Source organism: Scomber japonicus, chromosome 5 (genome assembly GCF_027409825.1).
Source record: "Scomber japonicus isolate fScoJap1 chromosome 5, fScoJap1.pri, whole genome shotgun sequence".
In the NCBI taxonomy this organism is placed as follows: Eukaryota; Metazoa; Chordata; class Actinopteri; order Scombriformes; family Scombridae; genus Scomber; species Scomber japonicus.
This window is the reverse complement of record NC_070582.1, coordinates 4,696,259-4,714,008: the sequence shown is the minus strand read 5'-3', so window position 1 is coordinate 4,714,008 and position 17,750 is coordinate 4,696,259. Positions and strand designations below refer to the sequence as shown.

Genomic DNA, 17,750 nt, shown 5'->3' with positions numbered 1-17,750 from the left:
TTGTTCTATGGTTGCTGTAGATACGGGTTGTTCTATGGTTGCTATAGATACGGGCTGTTCTATGGTTGCTATAGATACAGTTCTACTTATTTAACGTACATTTTAATTAATTTCACCAGCGTCTCATATCATAACCTGCTGGATAATTAACACACAGGATCAGGTTATTTAAACATGTGGGCTGCAGTCAAGTGATGCAAATGAAGCTGGAATCACTATTTATTTATTTATTTATATATTTATTTATTTGTGTGTGGTCTTCCCTGTATCGAAAGTGATCATGGCGTCCTCGTCGTCAGGTCATTGATAGTACAGGAAAATGAAAACCTGCGAGCCTTTCCCGTGTTTGAAGGAGAATCTGTTCCTATCAAACCCTGGCGCTCTCAAACAAACTTTATATACCTAATAAACCTGCTACTGATACTGCTGCTGCATGATTATATGTTCACTTTATTATCTTTTGGGGCTGTTTTTAACTTTTTGTATAATTTAAATCCAGTCTTTTTTTATAATATTTAAATATATTGTGATTTTTAAACACCTAATATGAGAATTCAGCCGAAAGTTACAAACTTTTTTCATTTATCAATCAAAATGTATTTAAAGAGCAGCTTTCATTCAGGTTAATGTAGTTTAACCCTTTATTGGGCAAATAATTATATTTGGTAACTTCTGTAAATATCCCAAAATATCCTTCCTTCCTTCCTTCCTTTCCTTCCTCCCTGCCTTCTTTCTTCCCTTCCTCTTTTCCTTTCTCCCTCCCTCGTTCCTTATTTCCTCCATCCTTCCTTCCTTTCCTTCCTTCCATCTGTTCTTCCTCCCTCCCTCCTTCTCTCCTCCCTTCCTTCTTTCCTTCCTCCATCCCCCTTTCTTCTTCCTTCCTTCCTTCTTTCTTCCCTCCCTCCTTCTCTCTTTCTTTCCTCCCCCCAACCTTCCTTCTTTCCTCTGTCCTTCCTTCCCTTCCTTCCTTCCATCCTTCCTTCCTTCCTCCCTTCCTTTCAATGAGTGTCCTATAAAGGGTTAAAAGTGATGACATAAAGAAAAAGGATTAAAAACAAAGAAATGAAGAAAAACTGATGCAACCAAGAACAATTAGAGATCAGACTCAGATAAAACCTCTGATTCCTCCTTTTTAAATTAAGCAGTTTTTCTTGATCATTATATTCTCGTTTTTTAAAGTCTCACCCCTCTCCTTTCTCTCTCTTGTGTGTTGTGCAGGACTTCGGCAGTCTGTCCAACCTGCAGGTCACCCAGCCAACCGTCGGCATGAACTTCAAGCAGCCCCGAGGAGTTTAGACGTCTGTAAAGTATCTTCCTAATAAAAACCTCTGTGGAGAAAAAAAAACAAACTACCAACAGCTTGTGGGAGTCTCTTTATTGTTTTTAACCCTTAAATTATCTTTTTTTTTTTCTCTTTTTTTTTTTAAACAATCATGTAGCTGTTTAGAAACAATCAGGAATCAAGTTTAAATGTTTAATAAATGAGTGAAAAACAAACCGTCCCGTCAGTTTTTGGCTCAAAAACACAAACTTTACTCCGACTTTCTTTGAGTTTGATGTTTTATTGAAGCATATTTTGACCTGCAGGTTATTTCTAGAGTTTTATAAACAGTTAAATGCTTCTTGAGGCCAAAACCAACTTTTTAATTTCATAGTTAAAGGTGTTCAACTCTACAACCTTTGGCTTAAAATGATGTAATCACCTCTCATAGACAATGATCATTCAACTGTTTAACCCTCCTGTTGTCCTCAGGTCGAGGAAGGATGAAAAGGGGAGAAGGAAGGAGTAAAGAGGGAGGGAGGGAGGAAGGAAAGAAGGAAGGAACAGTCAAAAGAGAGATGGGGTCGATTTGACCCGGGAGGACGACAGGAGGGTTAAATTTGTAGAGAGAAAAAAATCAAATCAGTGAAATGCCACAAAACTGTTTTTATTCAAAATGCTGGCTTTAAGAAACATTAAAAAAAGAGGAAAAAAATATGGAGTCTCCTAATTCTGATGAAAATTAAGTATATTTGGTGCGACCGGAGCAAAAAACCCCATATCTAAATCCTATATTTTACATTTTGATTAACAGCAGTATAGATGAATAAATTAATATCCAATGTAACAAACAGCAACAGGAATGAGATTATCATATGATGCTTTTTGAAAGTTAATAAAAACTCAATTAAAAGATAAAAATGTGTCACTGAGAGGAGTTTAAAGACTTAACAGCAAAAAAACTTTTTCTTTCCTTCCTTCCTCCCTTCCTTCTTTCCTCGCTCCTTCCTTCCATCCTTTCCTTCCTCCCTTCCTTCTTCCATCCTTCCTTTCTTCTTTTCCTTCCTCCCTTACTTCCTCCGTCCTTCATTCCTTTCCTCTCTCCTTCCTTCCTCCCTTTCCTCCTATCTTCCTTCCTCCTTCCCTCTTTCCTCCCTCCCTCCTACCTTCCTTTCTCCCTCCTTTCCTTCCTTCTACCTTCCTTCTTTCCTCCGTCTTCCCTTCTTTCCTCCCTCCCTCCTTCTCTCTTTCTTTCCTCCTTCCCTCGTACCTTCCTTCCTCCCTCCTTTCCTTCCTTCTTCCTTCCTCCGTCATCCCTTCCTTCTTCCTTCCTCCCTTCCTTCCTCTGTCCTTCCTTCTTTCTTCCTCCGTCCTCCCTTCCCTTCCTAAATAAAAGATGAAAATGTGTCACTGAGAGGAGTTTAAAGACTCTACAGCAAAAAAAATAAGCTTGATAATCCAACAGTGATGAAGCCTGACAAACAGCCAGCGTTAGTTTGATTGTAGTTTGTCTGTAATGGCGCTTTTCCACTACACACTTCCAGCACGACTCGTTTTTTTTTTGCATTTCCATGGTGATAGTACCTGGTACCTGATACTAAATGTGACGTCAGCAGACTGTCGGCCACTGATTGGTCAGAGGGTGTCGTCACCGGTAGAGTCATGAGCCGTCCCACACAAGAATCAAAACCCGCCATTTTTAAATACCGGCAACAGCGATTAGTTTCTCTTCTCTTTGCTTTGTGTGTGACAGAAAGCCACATACAGCAGCAAGTACACCACTGCCTCCATGTCCTCCATTGTTTACGTGTTTGTGTCGCGTATAAAACGAAGTCACGGCAGTTTCGCGGAGCCGTTGCTATGACAACCCCGCCCACGTTGAGTAGGTACCTTTTTGTAATGGGGAACCGTGTAGTGGAAAAGCGCCATAAGGCTGCAACTAATTATTATTATTATTATTAATTAATCTGCTGCATTCATAGTGTTGTCCATGAATTTAGTGTAAAATTGAGATTTTTTTTTGTCCAAATGGAGAGATTTGTGACCATCAGTGATTCTTATACTCACATTTGAGAAGATGGAAAAAGCAGCAAATATAAAATGACAATTAAGTGATTATTATCAAAATGTTTGCAGGTTAATTAATCGACTAATAGTTGCTCAATGGCTTTGTTCAACAGTCCTAAACTCAAATATGTTAAGTTTACGATCATATAAATCAACTAGATAGCTGAAATGACTTGTTAAATGATGATTGAGTAATACAAAATGTGTATAATTGCTCTCTGTATGTTGTTTTTTAAATCGTTTTTATATTTTATGGTTTATCAAGAAACATATATAAAACATTACAGATTAAATGGAGAATTACATACAGTGAAAAGAAAAAAAAAAAAGAAAAAAAAAATTAAAAGCTATTTTTTTTTTTGATTTGACCTGAATCTAAACTTTGTCTATTATAAATAAAAAGTGTAGCTTTAGTATAAATGTTCAGGGTGTTAATCTTTTCTTATTGCTGCTGTTTTTTAGTAGTTTTTGCACTTATAATATGATGTGCATATAATTATACATATTTATATATATATATATATATATATATATATATATATGTATGATGATAATAAGACTAACACACTCAGATTTTAAATCCTCCAGTTTCCCAAAAGGTCGTAAGAATCATTAAAACTCATTAATGTGGACACTCTGGTTGCCGTGACAACCACAGCTCCCCTTTTTTTAAACAGCAGTGAAACAATGAGGAGTCATTCGGGGGTAAAAGCAAGATAAAACACCTTTAATACAACATGACAGGACGATAAACATGATTTATATTCTAGGCTACTTCATATTTATATATTTATATTTATATATTTATATTTATATATTAATAAATAAATAAAATAAACATGTTAAAATAGACTCTTGTGATGTGACGGCGTCGGCTTTAGATGCATTTGAGCAGGAAGAAGTTGCAGAACGCTCCTCGGGGACAGTCGCACATCTTCCCGATACGAGATCCTTTCCTCACAGCGCAGTGCTCTCCCAGGTCGCACTGCAAACACAACTACACACTTTACACACTTTACACACTGCAAACACAACTACACACTTTACACACTGCAAACACAACTACACACTTTACACACTTTACACACTGCAAACACAACTACACACTTTACACACTGCAAACACAACTACACACTTTACACACTTTACACACTTAAAGACAACTACACACTTTACACACTTTAACCTTCCTGTCGTCCTCCCGGGTCAAATTGACCCCGTCTGTTTTGACTGTTCCTTCTTTCCTTCCTTCCTTCCTTCTGTCTGTCCTTCCTTCCTTCCGTCTGTCCTTCCTCCCTCCTTCTCTCTCTTTCCTCCCTCCCTCCTACCTTCCTACCTTCCTTCCTTCCTCCTTTGCTTCCTTCTTCCTTCCTCCCTCCGTCCTTCCTCCCTTTTTCTCTCTTTCTTTCCTCTCTCCTTCCTTCCTTTCCTTCCTCCCTTCCTTCTTTCCTCCTTTCCTTCTGTCTGTCCTTTCTCCCTCCCTCCTTCTCTCTTTCTTTCCTCCCTTCCTTCTTTCCTCTCTCCCTCCTTCTCTCTTTCTTTCCTCCTATCCTTCCTTCTTTCCTTTCCTCCCTCCCCCCCTCCCTTCTTTCCTTTCCTCCCTCCCTCCTTCTCTCTTTCTTTCCTCCCTTCCTTCTTTCCTCTCTCCCTCCTTCTCTCTTTCTTTCCTCCTATCCTTCCTTCTTTCCTTTCCTCCCTCCCTCCCTCCCTTCTTTCCTTTCCTCCCTCCCTCCCTCCCTTCTTTCCTCCCTCTCTTCCTTCCTTCCATCTGTCCTTCCTCTCTCCTTGTCTCTCTCTTTCCTCCCTTCCTTCTTTCCTCCCTCCATCCCCTTTTCTTCCTTCTTTCCTCCCTCCCTCCTTCCTTCATTTCCTTCCTCCCTTCCTTCTTTCCTCCCTCCCTCCTTCTCTCTTTCTTTCTTTCCTTCCTCCCTTCTTTCCTCCCTCCTTCCTCCCTTCCTTCCTCCATCCTTCCTCCCTTTCCTCCCTCCCTCCCTCCTACCTTCCTTCCACCCTCCTTCTCTCTTTCTTTCCTCATTCTTTCCATTTCCTTTCTCCCTCCTTTCCTTCCTTCTACCTTCCTCCCTTCCTTCCTTCTTTCCTCCGTCTTCCCTTCTTTCCTCCCTCCCTCCTTCTCTCTTTCTTTCCTCCTCCCCTCCTACCTTCCTTCCTCCCTCCTTTCCTTCCTTCTTCCTTCCTCCGTCCTTCCTTTCCCTCCTTCCTTTCCCTCCTCCCTTCCTTCTTCCTTCCTCCCTTCCTTCCTCTGTCCTTCCTTCTTTCTTCCTCCGTCCTCCCTTCCCTTCCTTCCTCCATCCTTCCTTCCTTCCTTCCGTCTGTCCTTCCTACCTTTCCTTCCTTCCTACCTTTCCTCCTCCCTGTCTTCTTTTCCTTCCTTCCTTTCATCTGCCCTTCTTTTTCTTCCTTCCTTCCATCTGCCCTTCTTCCCTTCCTTCCTTCCTTCCTCCCTTCCATCTGTCCTTCCTACCTTTCTTCCTCTCTACCTTTCCTGCTCCCTGTCTCCTTTTCCTTCCTTCCTTCCATCTGCCCTTCCTTCCTTCCTTCCGTCTGTCCTTCCTACCTTTCCTTCCTTCCTACCTTTCCTCCTCCCTGTCTTCTTTTCTTTCCTACCTTTCCTTCCTTCCTTCCTTCCTTCCATCTGCCCTTCTTCCCTTCCTTCCTTCCTCCCTCCCTTCTGTCTGTCCTTCCTACCTTTCCTGCTCCCTGTCTCCTTTTCCTTCCTTCCTTCCTTCCTTCCTCCTTCCATTCTGTCTTCTTTTCCTTCCTTTCTTCCATCTGCCCTTCTTCCCTTCCTTCATTTGTTCCTTCCTTCTTTTCCTTCCATCTGTCCTTCCTCCCTTTCTTCCTTCCATCTTTCCTTCCTGTATTATTTTCCTTCTCCTCCTTCTTTTCTTTCCTTCCTTCCTTCCATCCTTCCTTCTTTCCTTTTAATGATCCGGCCCACACGAGATCAAAATGGGCTGCATGTGGCCCTTGAATGAAAATGAGTTTGACACCCCTGGTCTAAACCCCTGAAGCATTCATTAAAGGGTTATTACAACTTTTAAATCCGTATTTCTTGTCAAACTAACGTCTTAAAGGACTCTATATATTTATGAGTGAGTGTGTCCACAGTGCAGCGGCTCAGACTCACAGCTTCCTTCCTTCCTTCCTTCCTTCGGTCTGTCCTTCCTACCTTTCGTCCTCCCTGTCTTCTTTTCCTTCCTTCTGCCCTTCTTTCCTTCCTTCCTTCCTTCATTCCTTCGGTCTGTCCTTCCTACCTTTCGTCCTCCCTGTCTTCTTTTCCTTCCTTCTGCCCTTCTTTCCTTCCTTCCTTCCTTCATTCCTTCGGTCTGTCCTTCCTACCTTTCGTCCTCCCTGTCTTCTTTTCCTTCCTTCCTTCCATCTGCCCTTCTTCCCTTCCTTCCTTCCATCTGTCCTTCCTACCTCCCTTTCTCCCTGTCTTCTTTTCCTTCCTTCCTTCCATCTGCCCTTCTTCCCTTCCTTCCTTCTCCCTTTCTTCCTTCCTTCCTTCCTTCCGTCCTTCCTACCTTTCCTCCTCTCTACCTTTCCTCCTTCCTGTCTTCTTTTCCTTCTTTCCTTCCTTCCATCTGCCCTTCTTCCCTTCCTTCCTTCCATCTTTCCATCCTGTCTTCTTTTCCTTCCATCTGTCTTCCCTTCCTTCCTTCCTTCATTCGGTCTGTCCTTCCTACCTTTCGTCTTCCCTGTCTTCTTTTCCTTCCATCTGTCTTCCCTTTCTTCCTTCCTTCCTTCGGTCTGTCCTTCCTACCTTTCGTCTTCCCTGTCTTCTTTTCCTTCCTTCCTTTCATCTGCCCTTCTTCCCTTCCTTCTGCCCTTCTTCCCTCCCTTCCTTCCTTCCTTCGGTCTGTCCTTCCTACCTTTCGTCCTCCCTGTCTTCTTTAACGTCTTAAAGGAGTCTATATATTTTTTGAGTGAGTGTGTCCACAGTGCAGCGGCTCAGACTCACAGAGGGAACCTGTCCATATTTCTTCTCCCAGGGATTAATCCTCTTGGTCTGCAGTTTCTCCAGCACTTCATGCAGATCGCCCAGCTGAGAAAACAGTAAGTCAGAGTTAAAGGATACAGCTGCTCATTTTCTATTTTACTTCTTATTATCAACTCATCTCATGTTTGCAGATTTAAACCAACAATGAACTGATCTACTAACAAGTATTATATGTGTATCTTATTCCTCTGTACTGCAGCTATTACACTCTAAAAATCAAATGTTACCCTGTGTGTGGTAAATATAGCACCAACACCAACATTAGGTAACTTTACTTCCTTTCCTTCCTTCCTTCCTTCCTTCCTTCCTGTCTTCTTTTCCTTCCTTCCTTTCATCTGCTTTTCATTTCCTTCCTTCTTCCCTTCTTCCCTTCCTTCCTTCCATCTGTCCTTCCTACCTCCCTTTCTCCCTGTCTTCTTTTCCTTCCTTCCTTCCATCTGCCCTTCTTCCCTTCCTTCCTTCCTCCCTTCCTTCCTTCCTGTCTTCTTGTCCTTCCTTCCTTTCATCTGCCCTTCTTCCCTTCCTTCCTTCCATCTTTCCATCCTGTCTTCTTTTCCTTCCATCTTTCCATCCTTCTTGTCTTCTCTTCTCTTCCGTCTGTCCTAGTAGCTATCTGTTATTTTAACTCAGATTTTGCTCTACAACTGTCACAAATGTTTTATTTTTTTTATACAGAATGATGTTGAAAAGATCCACAAGTTATTAACAACAATAAAAAATATTGTGATATATAAGTTTAAAGAGAGTAGAGTAGATTATAACAAGCTTTATTTTCAGTATCTGGTAATCCAACAGTAAAATGACACAGAGAGGATTTAAGGGTTTCATTAATATTGTGTCGGTACTTTATTGACTTGAAATGGGTAAAATTTGATTTGAATCCAGTGATTCTTTTAGTGTGTAGGAATGACTAGATGGATAGATAGATGGATGGATGGATGGATGGATAGATAGAGAGATAGAGAGATAGAGAGATGGATGGATGGGTAGATAGATAGATAGATAGGTGGATGCATGGATAGGTGGGTGGGTGGATGGATCGATGGATGGATGGATAGATAGATAGATAGGTGGATAGATAGAGAGAGAGATGGATGGATGGATGGATGGATAGATAGATAGATAGGTGGATGCATGGATAGGTGGGTGGGTGGATGGATCGATGGATGGATGGATAGATAGATAGATAGATAGATAGATAGAGAGAGAGATGGATGGATGGATGGATGGATAGATAGATAGATAGGTGGATGCATGGATAGGTGGGTGGGTGGATGGATGGATGGATGGATGGATGGATAGATAGATAGATAGGTAGGTAGGTAGGTAGATGGAACATCACATAGAAACACATTAAATGACTCTATGCCTGATGTTGTACTGACCCTAGATGTAGACTCCACACACAGGCAGTAACATTATGGAGTGTTTTGTGTAGTTCTTGTCATATTTCCTCAGTTTTATGTCTGTTAATTTCAGTGATGCAGCCTTTACACACATACAGACCAATATTTAATATATATTATCAGCATTTTATTGAAGATTAGATTACATTAGATCTTTATTCAGATGTTTGTGTTTTACATCTGAAGTTATCAACTTGGATCAATCATAACAGATAATTATAACAGTTTACTGACATTTTATATTTTACAGACAAAACTCAGTGCTTCCTGTAAAATTAAAGATACATAAATAATAATGAAGAGTGTGGAGATTATCTAAAAGTCTTCATCTACCTAATAAGTAAAACATCTGAAGTGTAAAAATATAATAATGATAATAATATGTGGATATAACTTTTAATGTTTAGGATACTAGTTTTTAACCAAAAATATTTTTATTTAAATACTCTTTGAACTTAAATAGCTAAATACTAAAGAATTGTAGCCTAGTTATTATAGAGAAAATTAAAAATACTAAATAATAAATAATATGGTGGTGATCTTAAAGTCTAAATTACACATTTGAATAAAATAAGTGTAAATAAATATTAAAATGATGTAATAGAATACTGTAATATCTAATATCTAATAATATAATAATGTATAACTATTGGGACTCACCAGTCTGTTGGAGTTGTAGGGGTATTTCTGCACATCTCTCTCGTCCCTCTCGGCTTCCGTCGTTCTCCCCGCCGGGCAGAGCGCGCACAGCAGCCCCGCGCACAGTACAGCACGCGCCCACATGTTGCTTAAAAAAAAACTGGAGAACAAACTTCCGTCCGTCCGCGAGCTCCTCCAGCTGTTTCTGCCATGCGCTGCATCGGGGATCATTTGGAGGAAGCCACGTGGCCCCGCCTCCTCGACGTCACCTGTATGACGTCAAACTCATCTTCATTCAATTTGCTCTGATGAGAGTTAGGGATATTAAAAAGAGGGAGGGATGGAGGGAAGGAAGGATAAATGGAAGGAAGGAAGGACAAATGGAAGGGAGGGAGGGAGGAAGGAAAGACAAATGGAAGGAAGGGAGGAGGGGAGGAAGGAAGGAAAGGAGGGAGGGAGGAAGGAAGGAAAGAAGGAGGGTTAGGATTATTAAAAAGAGGGGAGGAAGGAAGGAGAGAAGGAAGAAAAAATGGATGGAAGGAAGGAGGGAAGGAAGGAAGGAAGGAGGGTTAGGGTTATTAAAAAGAAGGAGGGAAGGAAGGAAGGAAGAAAAGATAGATGGAAGGAAGGAAGGAAGGAGCGAAGAAAAGATAGAAGGAAGGAAGGAAAGGAAGAAGGAAGGAAGGAGAGAAGAAAAGATAGAAGGAAGGAAGGAAAGAAGGAAGGAGGGAAGGAAAGAAGGAAGGAAGGAGGGTTAGGGTTATTAAAAAGAGGGAAGGAAGGAAGAAAAGATGGATGGAAGGAAGGAAGAAAAGAAAAGATGGAAGGAAGGAAGGAAGGAAGAAAAGATAGAAGGGAGGAAGGAAAGGAGGAAGGAAGGAAAGAAGGAAGGAAGGAGGGAAGGAAGCAAGTAAGTAAAGTAATTCTCATATATTTGATCCTTTCTCTTGTGTTCTCAGGATGAAAACCAGCCTAATCTTTTGAGGCTCTGCAGCTTAAATACGATGCGTCCGTGACTTCCTGTTTACTGACATCGATCCCGAGCAGGAACAGATTGCTGATAGATGATCTGCTTTTGATAAACTCCTTCCTGAAGCTGCGGCTGGCTGCTGAAGGACAGACAGAGCGTTTTCTCCTATTTTCCTTTTTCATATTTAACTTGTAAGAAGTTTTTCCTCTCTTCCTCTTCCTCTTCCTCTTCCTCTTCCTCCTCCTCCTGCTGCTGCTATTTATATTTCATATTAGCGTGCAGGGATGAAAGTATTAACGTCGCCCAAACCTTCATATAAACACGTTAAACCCTCCTGACACGCAGACGCTGCTGCTTCACATCCTCAGAAACACACCGGGAGGTTTGGTGAAGGACACACTAACAGACATTACTTATTATTACACTCATTATACTACATTACTATAATACTGCAGTACTTTTACTGTAATACTGCATACTACATCACTCATAATACTGCAGTACTTTTACTGTAATACTACATACTACATCACTCATAATACTGCAGTACTTTTACTGTAATACTGCATACTACATCACTCATAATACTGCAGTACTTTTACTGTAATACTGCATACTACATCGCTCATAATACTGCAGTACTTTTACTGTAATACTACATACTACATCACTCATAATACTGCAGTACTTTTACTGTAATACTGCATACTACATCACTCATAATACTGCAGTACTTTTACTGTAATACTACATACTACATCACTCATAATACTGCAGTACTTTTACTGTAATACTGCATACTACATCACTCATAATACTGCAGTACTTTTACTGTAATACTACATACTACATCACTCATAATACTGCAGTACTTTTACTGTAATACTGCATACTACATCACTCATAATACTGCAGTACTTTTACTGTAATACTGCATACTACATCGCTCATAATACTGCAGTACTTTTACTGTAATACTACATACTACATCACTCATAATACTGCAGTACTTTTACTGTAATACTGCATACTACATCACTCATAATACTGCAGTACTTTTACTGTAATACTACATACTACATCACTCATAATACTGCAGTACTTTTACTGTAATACTACATACTACATCACTCATAATACTGCAGTACTTTTACTGTAATACTGCATACTACATCACTCATAATACTGCAGTACTTTTACTGTAATACTGCATACTACATCACTCATAATACTGCAGTACTTTTACTGTAATACTGCATACTACATCACTCATAATACTGCAGTACTTTTACTGTAATACTGCATACTACATCACTCATAATACTGCAGTACTTTTACTGTAATACTACATACTACATCACTCATAATACTGCAGTACTTTTACTGTAATACTGCATACTACATCACTCATAATACTGCAGTACTTTTACTGTAATACTGCATACTACATCACTCATAATACTGCAGTACTTTTACTGTAATACTGCATACTACATCACTCATAATACTGCAGTACTTTTACTGTAATACTGCATACTACATCACTCATAATACTGCAGTACTTTTACTGTAATACTACATACTACATCACTCATAATACTGTAGTACTTTTACTGTAATACTGCATACTACATCGCTCATAATACTGCAGTACTTTTACTGTAATACTGCATACTACATCACTCATAATACTGCAGTACTTTTACTGTAATACTGCATACTACATCACTCATAATACTGCAGTACTTTTACTGTAATACTGCATACTACATCACTCATAATACTGCAGTACTTTTACTGTAATACTGCATACTACATCACTCATAATACTGCAGTACTTTTACTGTAATACTGCATACTACATCACTATAATACTGCAGTACTTTTACTGTAATACTGCATACTACATCACTATAATACTGCAGTACTTTTACTGTAATACTGCATACTACATCACTATAATACTGCAGTACTTTTACTGTAATACTGCATACTACATCACTATAATACTGCAGTACTTTTACTGTAATACTGCATACTACATCACTATAATACTGCAGTACTTTTACTGTAATACTGCATACTACATCACTATAATACTGCAGTACTTTTACTGTAATACTGCATACTTTCCTTCCATTCTTCCTTCCTCCTTACGCCCTTCCTTCCTTCCTCCCTTCCTTCTTTCCTTCCTTCCTTCCTCCCTTCGTTCCTCCCTTCCTTCCTCCCTTCGTTCCTTCCTTCCTTCCATCCTCCTTTCCTCCTTCCTTCTTTCCTTCCTTCCTTCCTTCCTTCCTTCCTTCCTCCTGTCCTTCCTTGACCTGAGGACAACAGGAGGGTTAAACTGGATATTTGGTGATAATTGAGTTTAGTTGATATTAGTTTTAATGTTCTTTTTTTTTTCCTTCGTGACGTTTTTTCCCAGACGGCAGATTGTTGTTGGCCCTGCAGACTCAGAGTCTAAATCCTCCTGATGTCAGCGAGGCATTAGTGTGGGAATAAAGAGCGTTGTGCTGATGTGAAGTTAACGCTGGGCACGCTGCTGTAGAGAGAGAGAGTAAACAAGGTGTGAGTGTCATGTCAGCTCCTGGAGGGCTAACAGACTCTTTCACAGCCATTCAGGAGACGGACTATAAATAAACCTGCAGACTGAAGTGAGGTAAGAGGTTTAAAGCTCGCTGTAGGACATGATTTGGTGTGTGATTGTCTCTTTATGTGATCACTGCTCTGTTCTCTCCGTCCAGGGGAAATACTGCTGACTCGTTATTGATGAAAGTGAAAGTGAGGATGAAAGCTGGAGGAAGCCACGTGGCCCCGCCTCCTCGACGTCACCTGTATGACGAAGTGCATCATCTCATCTTCATTCAATTTGATCTGATGAGGGTTAGGGTTATTAAAAAGATGGAGGGATGGAGGGAAGGAAGGAAGGAAGGAAGGAAGGAAGGACAAATGGAAGGAAGGAGGGAAGGAAGGAAGGAAGGAAGTAAGGACAAATGGAAGGAAGTAGGGAAGAAAGGAAGGACAAATGAAAGGAAGGGGGGAAGGAACGAAGGAACGAAGGAAGGACAAATGAAAGGAAGGGGGAAGGAAGGAAGGAATGAAGGAGGGAAGGAAGGGATGGAAGGAAGAAAGCAAGAGAAGGAAGGGAGGAAGGAGGGAAGCATGGAAGGGAGGGAAGGAAGGGAGGAAGGAAGGAAGTGAGGAAGGAGGGAAGCGAGGAAGGAGGGTTAAGGTTATTAAAAAGAGGGAAGGAAGGAGGAAAGAGGAAGGAAGGAAGGAGGGAAGGAAGGAAGGAAGAAAAGATAGATGGATGGAAGGAAGGAAGGAAGGCAGGAAGGAAGGAAGGAAGAAAAGATAGATGGATGGAAGGAAGGAAGGAAGGCAGGAAGGAAGGAAGGAAGAATAGATAGATGGATGGAAGTAAAGGAAGGAAGGAAGGAAGGAAGGAAAGAAGAAAAGATAGATGGAAGGAAGTAAAGGAATGTTTATATATTTTATCATTTCTCTCGTGTGCTCAGGATCCAAACCAACTTAATCTTTTGGGGCGCTGCTGTAGAGAGAGTAAACAAGGAGACACCTGCAGACTGAAGTGAGGTAAGAGGTTTAAAGCTCGCTGCAGGACATGATTTGGTCTGTGATTGTCTCTTTATGTGATCACTGCTCCGTTCTCTCCGTCCAGGGGAAATACTGCTGACTCGTTATTGTGAAAGTGAAAGTGAGGATGAAAGCTGGAGGAAGCCACGTGGCCCCGCCTCCTCGACGTCACCTGTATGACGAAGTGCATCATCTCATCTTCATTCAATTTGATCTGATGAGGGTTAGGGTTATTAAAAAGAGGGAGGGATGGAAGGAAGGAAGGAAGAAAGGAAGGACAAATGGAAGGAAGGAGGGAAGGAAGAAAAGATAGATGGAAGGAAGTAGGGAAGAAAGGAAGGACAAATGAAAGGAAGGGGGGAAGGAAGGAAGGAAGGAAGGAATGAAGGAAGGAACGAAGGAAGGACAAATGGAAGGAAGGAGGGAAGGAAGAAAAGATAGATGGAAGGAAGTAGGAAAGAAAGGAAGGACAAATGAAAAGAAGGGGGGAAGGAAGGAAGGAATGAAGGAGGGAGGGAAGGAAGCAAGGGAAGGAAGGAAGGAAGGAGGGAAGCGAGGAAGGAGGGTTAGGGTTATTAAAAAGAGGGAAGGAAGGAGGAAGGAGGAAGGAAGGAAGGAGGGAAGGAAGGAAGTAAGAAAAGATAGATGGAAGGAAGGCAGGCAGGAAGGAAGGAAGGAAGGAAGGGAGGAAGGAAGGAAGTGAGGAAGGAGGGAAGCGAGGAAGGAGGGTTAAGGTTATTAAAAAGAGGGAAGGAAGGAGGAAAGAGGAAGGAAGGAAGGAGGGAAGGAAGGAAGGAAGAAAAGATAGATGGAAGGAAGGCAGGAAGGAAGGAAGGAAGAATAGATAGATGGATGGAAGTAAAGGAAGGAAGGAAGGAAAGATGAAAAGATAGATGGAAGGAAGGAAGGAAGGAAGGAAGGAAAGATAGATGGATGGAAGTAAAGGAATGTTTATATATTTTATCATTTCTCTCGTGTGCTCAGGATCAAAACCAACCTAATCTTTTGGGGCGCTGCTGTAGAGAGAGTAAACAAGGAGAAACCTGCAGACAGAAGTGAGGTAAGAGGTTTAAAGCTCGCTGCAGGACATGATTTGGTCTGTGATTGTCTCTTTATGTGATCACTGCTCCGTTCTCTCCGTCCAGGGGAAATACTGCTGAAGCCAACAGTTAAAAAGAGGGAAGGAAGGAAGGAAGGAATGAAGGAAGGACAAATGGAAGGAAGGAGGGAAGGAAGAAAAGATAGATGGAAGGAAGTAGGGAAGAAACGAAGGACAAATGAAAGGAGGGGGGGGGGGCGAAGGAAGGACAAAAGGAAGGAAGGAGGGAGGAAGGAAGGAAGGAAGGAAGGAAGGAAGGACAAATGGAAGGAAGGAAGGAAGGACAAATGGAAGGAGGGATGGAAGGAAGAAAAGATAGATGGAAGGAAGGGATGAAAGGAATGAAGGAAGGGAGGAAGGAGGGAAGCGAGGAAGGAGGGTTAGGGTTATTAAAAAGAGGGAAGGAAGGAGGAAGGAAGGAAGGAAGGAAGTGAGGAAGGAGGGACATGATTTGGTCTGTGATTGTCTCTTTATGTGATCACTGCTCTGTTCTCTCCGTCCAGGGGAAATACTGCTGACTCGTTATTGTGAAAGTGAAAGTGAGGATGAAAGCTGATGGTATTCTCTGTAGAGAGTCTGCTGCAGCTCTGCATCTTTTGATCATCCCTTCTTCTTCTTCTTCTTCTTCTTCTTCTTCTTCTTCTTCTTCTTCTGCGGGTGTTTGATCCTCTGTTTCTCAGGCTCTGGGCCATGCTCCCTCTGACTCTCTTCTTCTTCTTCTATTAATATCATGTCGCCCGCCGCCACCAAGTTGAATTAGTTTTAAGAGAGGAGTTGACTCATGTGTGTTGCAGTTTGGGGGAGTTTTGCTTCTATTGGAGGACAGTGAAGAGAGACACATGAAACATTAAAGAGTCTGTGGTCAAGTTTGATGCTTAATAGAAGAAGCCGACAACTCAGCTCAGTCCTGAAGCCCCATTTAGTGTTATAGTCTGGATCTGCAGGTAGAACAACACTGGCCTTTGTCCTGTACACCTGTTTTCCAAACTTATGCCGTGTCTTAAATCAAATACATTGCATACACTCTGTACTTGTCTAATGTGCAAATTTCAACAATCAAATTCAGGTTATCGTTGGCGGAAAAAATTAATTACAGACTACTAGTTTAATCCAAGAAATCTAGTGATGGCTTATATGTGACAACAATATAGTGGTGCTTAGTGCAAAAAACAGTAATCGGCTGCCATTTCCTGTCGTCCCTCCCCTTCTGCTGCAGAAGAGAGACACATGAAACATTAAAGTCTGTGGTCAAGTTTGATGCTTAATAGAAGGAGCTGACAACTCAGCTCAGTCCTGAAGCCCCATTTAGTGTTAATCTGGGTCTGCAGGTAGAACAACAACACTGGCCTCATATATCACAGCACATTTCGACAGGTTGGTATCTCAAATCAAATGCAGGTTATTACTGGCGATACCAAATCATTACAGACTGCTAAACTAACCCAAGCAAACTACTGATGTCTTATATGTGACAACAGTACAGTGGTGCTTAGTGCATGTCGTCTTGTGTTCTCTCCCTCTCCTGCCAGGCGTCTACCCCTTACAGTCTGGAGTCAGAGTCTCTGAGGATGGACTGCATCATGTCTGGAGGGGTGTATCCCACTCTGGCCATCAATGCTGTAACCAACAAGGTCATAATTAGGAAAGGTTTTTTATTTCCAGTGCAAATAAGACCACATTATTCTAATTCAGCAAAACAATACAAAATAGAGCAAGATGGCAGGTAGAAAAGATTTACTTCACCAGACATGTATCTCAGGGTGCAATACATGACCATTATTTCCTACTCAGGTAGGAAAAACACAGATTGCTGTAAAATGTTTGGCTGCTCGCAGGCAGTAAATACTTTGAGTTGAAGAATACTTAGAAGAATAAAATAGTATAAAAGTAATATTTCTATGTATAATTATATTTGTATAATGCAGCGATGTTCAACATAGTTACAACTTCCTCGGTTACCATTTCCTCTTTGAAAAGTGGCCTCTCTCCTTCTGCTGCAGAGCCAAGATGGCGTCCGTTGAGGGCGAGAAGTGTCCATAGTTACACACTCAACTTTTTGACTGTTTTGAATGCATCATCTGGATACTCCTAGTGCACTGCATGTTTCCATACTTCTCAGTGTGAACACACTTATGCACTCACAATATGAAAGTGAGAAGTATTGAAGAATGCTGCATTATGCAAATGTAAGTTATACATGTGTTTTTAGCACTAAGCATCATTATACTGTCGTCACATATAAGACATTCATTTAGCAGTCTGGAATGATTTGATGCTATAATGCTAACTTGCTAACTAGCTGCATTTTCATTAGGCCATGTTTGGTCAATTTTGGCCACTACACAAGTACACAGTATACAGTGTATTAACAGAAGTGTACTAATAGAAAAAACAGTGTATTACACAGAAGAGTAGTATGATAAAAGTAGTAACATTAGTGTACTAAGAGAATTATGTGATTTGAGACACAGCATGAGATTTGCACATTTTTATCCCTCTATCGTCTCACTTCCTGTCTCTGATCCTCTTAAAGTAAACTCAACCAAATCAACCCAAATAACTTCTTCTTATCGCATCTGTACCGACGACTAATTGCTTCTTGCTATCTTTTAATTGCAGATCCTAAATGATCCGGCAGGTCGAGCAAAACTTGGATTTGTGATCAGATAACCTGTGATCGGTCGCTTCATTTG

The 17,750-nt window shown here is 41.1% G+C and overlaps 2 protein-coding genes and 1 non-coding gene across 4 annotated transcripts in view; 2 read left to right on the top strand and 1 right to left on the bottom strand.

Moving 5' to 3' along the window:
- Positions 1 to 17,750, top strand: part of LOC128358610 (40S ribosomal protein S17) — a 554,334-nt gene that overhangs the window by 9,894 nt on the left and 526,690 nt on the right. The window contains exon 5 of one of the 2 annotated variants that reach the window (XM_053318947.1): positions 1,219 to 1,315. In XM_053318947.1, coding sequence (XP_053174922.1) covers positions 1,219 to 1,296 — 78 coding nt within the window. In that variant the 3' untranslated portion in view covers positions 1,297 to 1,315. Of the gene's footprint in view, positions 1 to 1,218; positions 1,346 to 17,750 lie in introns of those variants that run through there. The other variant, XM_053318946.1, reaches the window with a different exon arrangement.
- Positions 262 to 390, top strand: LOC128359571 (small nucleolar RNA SNORA71). Its single transcript, XR_008321446.1, has one exon. It is a non-coding gene; the product is annotated as a small nucleolar RNA SNORA71 (small nucleolar RNA).
- On the bottom strand, positions 4,206 to 9,538 carry cart2 (cocaine- and amphetamine-regulated transcript 2). Its single transcript, XM_053318949.1, has 3 exons — positions 9,416 to 9,538; positions 7,311 to 7,394; positions 4,206 to 4,313 (listed from the first exon to the last, which is right to left on the bottom strand). Exons 1-3 carry the CDS (start codon positions 9,536 to 9,538, stop codon positions 4,206 to 4,208), a joined length of 315 nt encoding a protein of 104 aa, XP_053174924.1.